Below are 11990 nucleotides of genomic sequence, written 5' to 3'. Positions count from 1 at the left end.
TTTTGGTTTTTTGCTCCTATATTTGGCCTTCTGAAATGTCTTCACAAGTCCCATTAGGGGGATATGGCATTAGTGGGGAGCTTCTGTCCTTTGCCTTACAAGGCAGCCCTTGTGTTTCAGTTGGTGCTAGAGATCAATCCAAATAATGGCTAATGTTCATACTTTCAAAGAGAGTGGCCATTGATTCTTTGTCCTTCTGTGATTTGGTGCGGAATAAGATCTCTTGCAGTTCGTACAAATGCCCTATACGGGCAACAGGTTGTATCCAGCGCTAGTCTGTGGAACTTTCTCTGCTGGAATAAGAAACTAGTAGCTCCTTATATGTGCAAATAACAGTGGTTGAGGTTGTACAATCAAACCTCAGTTGTGGAACGTAATCCGTTCCGGAAGCTCGTTCGGCTTCTGAAACGTTCGACAACCGAGGCACAGCTTCCAATTGGTTTCAGGAGTTTCCTGCACTCAAGCGGAAACTGCGTCGGACATTCGGCTTCTGAAAAACATTTGAAAACTGGAGCATTTACTTCCGGATTTTTGGTGTTAGGGAGCTGAAACGTTCCAAAATGGAGGTGTTCGGGATCAGGTTTGACTGTAGAAGCTATATTAGGCAGCTTAACAAGTTGCCAGGTACCAGGGTTATTTTACAAAAAGTTTAAAGATATTTTAGTTCCCCACCTGCATCACTTTTTCAATGACACCCTGAACAGTGACTTGTTACCGGAGACAGGGTTCTATTTTAAATCTTTAATGCTGGCTTCAAACCAGTTGGCGAACTGCTGCTCTCTTTTGTCAAAAGAAGGCATAGCCGTGTTATAGCTAGCCTCTTTGATGTGGTTCCACCTTGCTTCAACACTGGGGCAGTTCAGTAGAGCTTGTTCAATGGAATCAGAGAACCATTCACAAAGTTTAGGCATGGCTGTTCTGGGAGTGTTGATTTGAGGCCACCCTTTCTGCTTTGTGCTATGGGCCCTCTTTGGCTGGAGAAGGATTTTGCTCACCACCAGGAAGTGATCTGTGGCAATAAAAGTATAAGGTCATCCAAACATTTAAATACAGTGCAGGGTAAGGGACATTAATATATATATTTTACTATACACTGATTACATTGATATAACCACAGCGATACCGCTAGAAGCCGTGTAACCATTGCTTGCTGAATTAGAAGCATTTAAAATGGTGGCAGGACTTGAGTAAATTCTAAGAAATTATAGTTTGAATTTTCATTGAGCCCTGAAGCACCAAAACATTTGTTTTTAAATAATTAAATATCCCCATATGCCATCATAATTTTAGATATTTTGGCATCCAAAATATTAAAAACCTTAATAAACCTCTTTTTTCAAAAATTTGGCCCTATTTGGTATAAAATTACAAAATAGAGTGTTAGCCAGAAGAAATTTTCATTGATGGATAGACTCATAGCTAAAAGCTATGAAATGATTGTGACATATCTGATTCAATAATTACCCATTTGGATCCTTCTGGAACAGCTCTGCCTATGGCAGAGAAAATTAAAATACTATATATTTCAATGTAAGAAACCCTGGCTTAAAAGACCATTGTTATATAAGCAGTCCTTGCATGGTGAATGTATAATCCCGAATATTCCCCTGTATTATGAGACACATCAGTTTAAACATCTGGTCCTATACATCAGTGATGATAACACTAAACAGTGGGTGTACTGAGAACAGTATGAGATAGACAGAATTCCCTTAATAGTTCATCCATTTTCAAAATCTAAACTTAGGAACATATACTGTATTATAAGCAAATTTCTATCAACAGTTTTTAAAATCTAGTAGAGTAAGGTGACAATATTAATGCCAGCATATTCCCCTATGATCTCCATGATTTACCACTTCCTTTTAATAATAAAGATATATTTATGGTATATTAATGATTGGGAAGTGGAAAAGTTTTGCGGAATGTGCAATTTTTATAAAAAATATATATTCCATTGACCAAAGAAATTGGTAGTGACCATTCTGCAAGAAATCACAAATGGTTATTTTGAATGAAATTTCATCATTTATAGCGAAAGCAGCTGTAAAAGCAGCTGCAACCAGACAGTTAACTGCTTGGGAACAGTTATTAAGGAAGGTGCCGGATATCTTCTAATAAATATTGATACATGTATAACACAGGGTTTAAAGGATGCCTGAGAACAGGATTTTAAAATACAAACAGATAAATCGGCTTGGAGAGACATCTGGATAAAATCACCCTTCAAATCAGTATCAGCACAGAATAAATGGAGGATAAAAGGCTGGAGGGACTGCACCTGAATTGGAACTTATTTCCATATGTGGTGGGACTGTAAGAAAATTAAGGATTTCTGGAACATAGTTTTCTGGGGGGGTGGGGATAGTAATCTTCAAATAACACCTCAGTTCGCCCTCCTAAACTTGTGTATGGAACATAACTTGGGTTTAATTAATAAGGACCTAATAAGCAATTTGCTCACTTCAGCTGGGCGATTATAGCCTGGACTTAGAAAGAGTTATTGGGAGCCACATTGGACACATAGTATTATCAAGTGTGGCATACTGCATAGCAATATTGGAAAAGCTAACTCATAAACTAAGGCTTATAAATGAAGTAGGTACGAGGCATTTATGGTCAAACAGCATGGTTTTATTTTTCCTTACAAATATACAAAAACCGGGCAGGCTCCACCAGCAGCCTGTATCTGTGACATGTGAATTGGGTAGCTCTTGATTCAGTGAAATTTGTTAGCATCCACTTGATCCAGGTGTGCTGAGGAAAGTAATAGTAGTAGTAGTAGTAGTAGTAATAATAATAATAATAATAATAATAATTTATTTATACCCCGCCCTCCCTAGTCACACTTTCTCTTTAGAAATAATACTGAAGAAACTGGTCAGATACTCTTAAAGGACCCCCTTCCAAGAATAATTGTAAAAACTATAATTATTTTTTCTTTCGTTTAAAATATACCTTTATATATATATATTCCTTTGTTTCTCCTCTGTTTTCTGTATTCCCTAGTAAAATATTCTTGCTGCTATTTTGATTTTATAACATAAAAATGTATTTTTTTAATTAAACGTTTTCTAAGGAGGTATTTGGGACGCGGGTGGCACTGTGTGTTACACCACAGAGCCTAGGACTTGCCGATCAGAAGGTTGGCGGTTCGAATCCCCGCGATGGGGTGAGTTCCCGCTGCTCGGTCTCTGCTCCTGCCAGCCTAGCAGTTTGAAAGCATGTCAAAGTGCAAGTAGATAAATAGCCCAGTAGAGTTGCTGAGACAACCATGTGTGGCTCAGCAGAAGTAGCATGTACCAGGGACAAGGCTTTTTTTTTTTAAAAAAAAAAGCTGTTGAAACTCAAAGTAGTTTTGGAAATGGATGTGGCCCCATGTCATCCGTGAAAGAAGGGCCTACAGAAGGGACTAATAAATAAAGGGCTATAGTCCTGTGGAAGATGGGAGTTGAAGAATGGGCAGAAAGCTTGCTGTGGTTGCCCAGCAATATAGAGCTTTGTTCTTGGCATGGCTTTTTTATTTTTATTTATTTTTTTACTTTTCGTAGTAAATATTTAAATATATTTCACTTGGGAAGTATGCTGAAGTAGCTTCTGACTTCAGTTTCTGGCTGGGTTGCTCTTTTGTTTTGTTGTTTAAAAGTCCATCACAACTGCAGACTATCCAAGGGAGTTTTTTTAAAAAATACTTTAAATTGGGCAAAGTTCAAGCTGGGATATCACTCGCGATTTTACTCAGCTAAACTGTTGCTTTACAGATTTAAAGCCTTTGCTGCTTCAAGGATTTAAGCCAAATTGGAACACTGTTTCTCCATGTTCACAAATTATTCAGTATCTATACCGGCACCTTTCTGCTTCATCCTTACAGAACTAAGGTTGCCCTCTTGTGGCTAAATCAATGCCTTTTGTGAACCTGTGCAAACTATACTTGCCCTGTAATTAACCTGTGGCAGGCTTAACGTAATACCTTTGCAGTCTTCTATGCAACTGGGGTTGCAATTCTATTAGGGCTGTATTCTGAAGATATTTTTTCCCCTTAATCAATTTGCTTTTCCACTTGCTTAACAGTAAGCCAATAAGTTTAGTTTAGTAAGCCACAGTACTGTGCATGTGCTGCGTGTTGGTGCATGTAGCTTGATTGCTTTTGCTTTGCTCCCCCCTTGGCATGAACAGACAAACAAACTGAGAGGGTGTGTGCTTAGTGTAATATCTGAACCTGGGATGGTAGTTTGTAGTTAGCAAGCCTTGATGTGCAAGGCAACAACAAGTCGGATTAACAGTCACGGCTTGTTGAGAAAGACACCACGATTCTGAGCTCAGGTGCAAAATTAAGCTTCCTGGTGCAGAATTAAGCCTCTTCCTTCTAGGGGAGGAGTGAAATGGGAGTAACTATGCACAGTATGGTTTATTAACAGGTTTCTTCGTTTACAATTACATGTGAATATGGTCACTATAAAGTAATATGCAGATAGATAGATAGCTACACACACAATTGTCTAAATCGCCACACTTTAAATCAGGAAGTTATTTTTAGTCTTATTCACATATGTCTTCTGGTCTGAAGTTTGCAACCATTAGAAGCCAGGGGAAAAGAGGTGTGCTTAATTAACTATTTTTAAATAGTTACAAATAGTTAAACAGTTATAAATCTATCAATTAATTAATCCGTCAGTATTATAATTGCTGCAGTCACATCTACAGATTATATTTTGGATGCCTGCATTCCTAGACAGCTGGTCACCTGCAACTATTTTTTTCATAGTGAATGCCCTCACAAATAAAAAAGAACGAAATTAGTTCCCTTCGCTCTTCATCCCACTGCAATCTTACCAGACTGCCATAAGAGGGTGCTGTTTGAGCATGAGTGACAAGTTTATAATAAGTACTGTATCTTGTTTCTAATCCACAAATATTCCAGCCACAAATATTTGTACCAAATAAGATGTGAATCCTTTTTTGTGTGTGCTTGTAATTGTTTGTTTTTCCTTCTTCTTGCTCTTGCTGTTCCTACTATGTTTGCCACATAGATGTCCTCAGAAGAAAGGGATTCATTCTCTCTTTCCTTTCTTGCATTGTCGTGGGTGACATATTAGGAAACAGATTCTGCCTCAACTGCTTGATGCATCTCATGCCATGCTTGCAGGAAAGAAGGGGAGGGCAGTATATGATAGCAGGCACACTTCTCCTTTAACGCAGTGTAAAATACAACAGTAGATTGGATTTGAAGCTAACCTGATACATATGACATGCTGCAGAGTAATTTCATTTGCTTATCTAATGGAAAGGGACACCAGCTTCGGTTCTGTTTTGGGGAGAGGATTACATGCTGTTTTTACTCCTGAAGCAAATAGTTATTTTATTGAACATGCTATCCTGTTAAGGATCAGTGTGTAGCAATTTTTCTTTCCTATGCAGAGGAAAGTAGGATTTACAAGTGTAAAATTTTAATTCAAGTTGGGGGCGATCATTTGGTGGTATGTTGTACTGTGGCACACAGATAAATAAAAATAGGATTTTGAAAAGGGGTTGTCTGGTAAGGAAAGGGAGGTTATATTTTGTGCTGAGAAAGCATTGAAGTTTTCATGCCAAACTTAAAAGCGTCAGAATTTTATATTCTATTACTGTTCTGTTATTTAACCCAGTAATGGAATCAAATTTAGTTAATAATGGCTTCCTTATTACACATATTGTATGCAAAGAGAGAGGTTTGAATGCTTGACACTGAAATGCATGGGAAAGCTTCTCTTTTCTTCCTAATCCCCCCCCCCCCCCAAGAAATGAGATTAAAGTGCTGGAGCTGGTTATGTACATATGATTGGCCTTGTTAATGTCAGCTGAAGAGGAAAGTAACTCATATGATCATTTAAAATTAATTAATAAATTAATAAACAATTAATTGTTTATTGGCTGTAGGTTTAAGGTGGGGTGTTTTTTTTTTAACGTTGTCCTGCTTTATTATAGGATGTAAATTACTCTTCTCAGTCTCCTTTTTATGCAATGTCTAAACTCAAGGACTGATAGGTTTTCATCATAAGCTGCAGGGTTGAATTTTTCTCACAATTTTGCGCATCACAGTTGCCTTCTAAGTCACAGTTATGTTTGTCATCTAACCTTAATTGCCTTTCTCTTGGGATAGGTTTGAAACTCCTTATTTTTGATGTTCCTTCCTAATCCACATTTGTTTGGTTTTGTCTTGAGAAGCACAGATTCCTTTGTTACCAATCCTTAGTAACACCTTTCTATCCATTTTATACAATTTTCACTTGGTCACCAGATCACTAAAAAGCTTTTTCTGCATCCTAATTGGTCTGTTAAATTTAATCTGTTCTCCTGAGTTTGGATAGCACACAATGGATATTTTAGAATTATTTTTTAAATTGCCCACTCCTGTCATTGGTGTTTTCTAGCTGTGTTGTGTTCACTTACCTTTGGGTGTTGAGATAAAATCTTCTGAAATAAGTAAACGTTACTTCTGCTTTGCCATTTATCATTGTGTCCAGATCTTGTGGCCAATTTTTCCCAATGTACCCCATTGTCAGTTGGTTCTTCATTGACCAAAAGCAAATCCCCAAAAAAGTTTGTTCCTTGGTTTCTACATCATTGTGTTTTTTAAAAAAAGTTGTTCCAGATCCATGCAAAATGTTTTTAAAATTAAGTGATCAAATTGCAACCATGGAGCCATGCATTGATGTGTTGCTTGCTTTCTCTTTTTAGGTGGACACTAGCCTGCAAAATGGCTTTGCACCAGGCATGAAAATAGAGGTTGCTGTCAAACCTGGCCCTGATACATACTGGATTGCTACAATCATTACCACTTGTGGGCCATTACTGCTATTGCGATATGATGGGTATGGAGAGGACAGGAAGGCAGACTTTTGGTTTGACATCATGACAGCTGACTTGCATCCAATTGGGTGGTGTGAGCAGAACAAGAAGACTCTCAAAGTGCCTGAAGGTAACAGTCCACCATGGGGAGAAGAATGTTTCAATAAAGTAAACCTCCTAAAGGTGATATATATTGCAGGAGACAAAGCCCTGTTTAAAGATTTTTGCATAATCTTCTGTGCTCAGCTGTCCATGTTGTTGTTTAGTCGTTTAGTCGTGTCCGACTCTTCGTGACCCCATGGGGCAGAGGACGCTAGGCCCTCCTGTCTTCCACTGCCTCCCGCAGTTTGGTCAAACTCATGCTGGTAGCTTCGAGAACACTATCCAACCATCTCATCCTCTGTCGTCCCCATCTCCTTGTGCCCTCCATCTTTCCCAACATCAGGGTCTTTTCCAGGGAGTCTTCTCTTCTCATGAGGTGGCCATAGTATTGGAGCCTCAGCTTCACGATCTGTCCTTCAAGTGAGCACTCAGGGCTGATTTCCTTAAGAATGGATATTCTTCAGCTGTCCATAAACTTCTACTAAGAATCGCTTTGTGTCGATTACACCTGCAAACACTATCATCACTTGGCTGAAACAGCTGTAGATGAATCTGTTTTTCACTTGGCTATTTGTTAATGTACCTGTTGGACCCATTCATATTTGTAATGACTATCTGTCTCTGTGCTTGTGATAGTTCAATTCCTCTGCTTGACCTCTAGGAAGATGATCGTTGAGATCACAAAAAAAAATGTTACTAACTTCAAGTTCTGGTGCTGAGCAATGCAAAAGTTGCAAATCTTCTTAAGATTGGACATGACCCCTGCTGTTGACTTTCCCCAGCATAAATATAACTCTATTCTACGTTATTATAAGATAGGAAGAGTAAATACTGAACAACATTTTTTTCCCCTTTTAGGCATCAAAGATAAAATTTCTAACCAGGAGGAATTCCTTCAGCAGACTCTGAAAGGAGCATGCAGTGCTCCTGCCACTCTTCTAGAAGGTGTAAGTGTGCACATGGATCGGCAGCAATAAAAATACTTCGCTCTTATTACGTCTTAAACCAATACCTATTAAAGCCCTTTGTGTTAGACTTTGCGGCTACAATAGTCTTCTGGTACAACTTCATTTTTCCTTTTACCAAAGTGAATATTCTGACAGCTGAGAATTCACCTTTAAAAGGGCACAATAAAATGTAAACATATAATTTAAGCAGCAATCCTAACCATGTCTGCTCAGAACTAAATTATGTTAAATTCAATGGGACATGGCCCTTCTTAGAATATACTTTAATGATTTATTATTATTATTATTATTTTTAAAACTACACACTTTCAAAATGGTGTTTTTCCTCCAGTGAAGGTCTTTTGATGTAGCCGACCTATTTTGCTTTCTTGCTTTTATGTAAAAGAAAAACATTTTGTTCTGGTAGAACTGGAAAAGTTTCCCCCCATACTTCCAAAGATAGCCAGAGATCAGATGTCAAGGAAACAACTATCTGACTTACAGAAGACATCTGAAGGCAGTCCTGTTTAGGGAAGTTTTTAATGTTTGATGTTTTATCGTGTTTTTAATGTTCTGTTGGGAGCCACCCAGAGTGGCTGGGGAAACTCAGCCAGATTGGCGGGGTATAAATAAATTATTATTATTTATTAATTTGTGATTATGTGGGCTAATTAGTGAATTCAGATTCCATTACTAGGTTTTCTTATACTTTTTTTGCTGTTTTGGGAAGCTAATCTTTCAGCAAAACAGCCTAGCAGTGGTATCTAGTGAAAATAATACAAGTATTAAAACATAATAATTTGTTTAAAACACAAGACACTCAGCTATCCCCTGGAAGAGAGGAAACTGGTGGAACACCAATGAGTTCCAGTTCAAAAGGGTACATGCTTAAAGAGAAGGTTGATAACCCAGGTAACCAACCATTCTGCCTATAACCACCGACATGATTTCAAGGTCTGAATGGGATGGATGGTAGGAAATGGCAGATTGCTTGTCCTTCCACAGTAATCACAAGCCTGGCAGTAATCACAAACCTGTGTCATAGGCACTAGCATCACAAAGACAGAAGGCTGAGAAAGTAGATCTGACTATGGATAGAGTGCATAACAATATATTTATAGAGAGTCAATATGACAAAGGTGGGCTTCCTAAAACAAATGCAACCAATAGTATTTGCTAATCTTTCCCTTATAAATAAAGTTGCGTAAGCATTTTAAAAGGAAACAGTAGGTCATTTTTTCCAGCCCCAAATTGTTTTTGAAATCGCTTGATAAGAAAGCATGAAGACAAATGCTGGTTCCTACTCCCTATATGAATTACAAATTACCATGATCTTAACTGTGTGCCTATCAAGCTTTTAAGTGGAAGCTGCAGTGCCGTGAATAGGAAATAGGACTACATTTCCACATCTTGCCAGAATTCCTGATAACTTGTTAGTTGACCCAACAGTATTCATAGTTGATGTCTGTGCATAACTCAGCATAAGCAATGAAGAAGGGACGCGGGTGGCGCTGTGGGTAAAACCTCAGTGCCTAGGACTTGCCGATCGTATGGTCGGCGGTTCGAATCCCCGCGGCGGGGTGAGCTCCTGTCTTTCGGTCCCAGCTCCTGCCCACCTAGCAGTTCAAAAGCACCCCTAAGTGCAAGTAGATAAATAGGTACCGCTTTATAGCGGGAAGGTAAACGGCGTTTCCGTGTGCTGTGCTGGTGTTGGCTCGCCAGCTGCAGCTTCGTCACGCTGGCCACGTAATCCGGAAGTGTCTCCGGACAGCGCTGGCCCCCGGCCTCTTAAGTGAGATGGGCGCACAACCCTAGAGTCGGACACAACTGGCCCGTACGGGCAGGGGTACCTTTACCTTTAAGCAATGAAGATGGATATTTTGTCTTGATAGCTTTTCAAGGCAGGTGATTGGATAGCTTACCATTTATCTTCCTTTTCCCACTTTCCTCCACAGCTCCATCGAGGGAATAATCCCTTGGACCTCATTGCTCCTGGTTCAAGACTAGAATGTCAGCACTTGAATGATTCTCTAGGAGCTTGGATAGTCAATGTTTTGGAAAATGTTGGTGGAAGGCTCAAACTACGTTATGAAGGACTCGGAGATTTAGATCAGTATGACTTATGGATGTTCTATTTGGATCCCTTTCTCCATCCAGTGGGCTGGGCAACTCAACAAGGATACATCCTTGAACCTCCACGAGGTATAAAACTGCATTTTCAGTTTGGAGTGCAAGGTTTGAAGCTTTTGGTGTTTTGACACACACACACACACACACACACACACACACAATAGTGGTTCCTCGGTTTTCGAATGTAATCCGTTCCGGAAGACCGTTTGAAAATTGGAAACTCAATATGGCAGCCTCAAAACGTATGGAAAACTCAAACAGGAAGCCGCCTCAGAAGTTCGACTTCCGAGGTGCATTCGAAAATGGAAGCATTTACTTCCGGATTTTCAGCATTTGAAAACCGAAACGTTCGATGCTCAAAAACTGAGGTACACACACACACACACACACACACACACACTTGTACTTGCTTTTGGAATTGTCAACAATACTCATCTACTCAGAGCAGCTATTTTAAAAGAATAGAAAAACACGTAAATTTCCCTATATTGTACCCCTGTCTGTTGTTTGGGGTATATTGACAAGACCAAACAGAGAATCTCTGGGATTTGGCATTTGCTAGTATGCTATGCTACACAGAGCTATACAATAAGGAAAAATAGGCACAGAAAAAAGAGAGAATGCTTGCATACATGAATTTGTCTTTGTATTCCCTTGGGCTTGTTTTCATTAGCCTCAAACACTATTCTGTGGTCTCAATTTAAGGAACTTTCAGTCTAGTCAGAAATCATCCTGTGTCTTCGCCGACATCACATGAATAGCATGGGACTGTTCCAAACCTGGAGGCTTTGCATTTTCTTCTTAAAGTTTATCTGAGCTGCAGACACAATTGCCATGAAAACAGGCAAATTGCTCTAGATACATAGAGTCTGGTAGTTCTTTTGTTGTCTGTGAATAAACTTGGAGCAATACACATGCTCTGCTCTGCTCACACTCTGGGCATGAAGATTCACTTTTAGGCCCGCAACCCAAGGGCACACATAAATAGTGCACTGGAGATAAGTTTAAGGATTCCTTATCAGCAATTTGCCCTCCCCTCCAACTCCATCTCCAAACTGCTTATGTGAAAAAGCAATTAAAAGATTTTGCATAAGAACTATTAAAAGGAAGTCTCAGTGGAAAATGCAAGCATGCATTGCGGGCAATTTAAAAACCATTCAATGTAGGGCTCATAGGGAGTGTTCAATGGGGGAGGGGAAATGGCACCCTCTCTGTAACTTTTGAGTTGATTTTCAGATCGTTGACTTAGTCGTGTAGTGTAATGGACTCATTTTTAAAAGTGTGGCACTTTACTCAGACTACCATTCTTTTATTGAAGCTGTTAGGCATTTGAAGACTGAAGCAGAATGGCAGGATATTCTAGAAAAAATAAAAGAGGAGGAAGAAGAATCTTTGGTTCCCACTGATCTATTTAAGGTACAAGAGCTGGAATTTGCTATCGGATCACTACACCCGACCTGAGTGCTTTTAACAAATGGTATGGTTAAATATAAAGACCTAGATGCAGAGTTCACATCAGTTGAACTCCACCCACAAAACGCTCCTGCTGGAGGAAAGCAGGGAAGGATGGTGATTTTCAGAGTCATTTGTTGTGCGCCCACTGAGAAGCTGTTCTGGGTGGTTGGGGCATAGCTGTCAACTTTTCCCTTTTCTTGCGAGGAATCCTATTCGGGATAAGGGAATTTTGCTTTTAAAAAGGGAAACGTTGACAGCTATGGGTTGGGGTCCCTTTTGGAATAGTATGGAAGGGGGCAAGGGAAGTGGGAATCAGTGAAAATCATCACCTTTCCTCCATCAGTAGGCTCCACTGGGTTTTGGTTCCTTCTGTTGCTCAAGCTGCATGAAGTTCTTTGCACATTGGGTCTTATAGGCTGAGGTAAACGAGCACCTGAAATAGACATGACATATTAAAATCAAATAAAATGGGTACAGTGTTGACTCCTCCAGCTACAGACACAAAATTCCAAACCAAATAAGAGTTTT

General features: G+C 39.4%; 1 protein-coding gene and 1 long non-coding RNA gene across 6 annotated transcripts in view; one reads left to right on the top strand and one right to left on the bottom strand.

Annotated features, from left to right (window-relative positions):
* The window catches only part of SFMBT1 (Scm like with four mbt domains 1), an 81003-nt gene that overhangs the window by 42856 nt on the left and 26157 nt on the right, over positions 1-11990 (top strand). For all 3 annotated transcript variants that reach the window (XM_080994179.1, XM_080994180.1, XM_080994181.1), the window contains exons 4-7: positions 6718-6958; positions 7789-7877; positions 9833-10079; positions 11326-11423. In XM_080994179.1, the coding sequence (XP_080850305.1) occupies positions 6718-6958; positions 7789-7877; positions 9833-10079; positions 11326-11423 (675 nt within the window). The remainder of the gene's footprint in view (positions 1-6717; positions 6959-7788; positions 7878-9832; positions 10080-11325; positions 11424-11990) is intronic.
* Positions 2613-11990, bottom strand: part of LOC308470791 — a 40648-nt gene continuing 31270 nt past the window's right edge. For 2 of the 3 annotated variants that reach the window (XR_013982644.1, XR_013982645.1), the window contains exons 3-4: positions 11792-11895; positions 10632-11366 (exon numbers count right to left, since the gene is read on the bottom strand). This is a non-coding gene — a long non-coding RNA (uncharacterized lncRNA). Of the gene's footprint in view, positions 2758-10631; positions 11367-11791; positions 11896-11990 lie in introns of those variants that run through there. The other variant, XR_013982643.1, reaches the window with a different exon arrangement.

This window comes from Podarcis pityusensis (assembly GCF_964106645.2).
Source record: "Podarcis pityusensis genome assembly, chromosome: 2".
Classification (NCBI taxonomy): domain Eukaryota; kingdom Metazoa; phylum Chordata; class Lepidosauria; order Squamata; family Lacertidae; genus Podarcis; species Podarcis pityusensis.
Note: the sequence above shows the minus strand (reverse complement) of the source record. Positions and strands in the feature narration are given on the sequence as shown.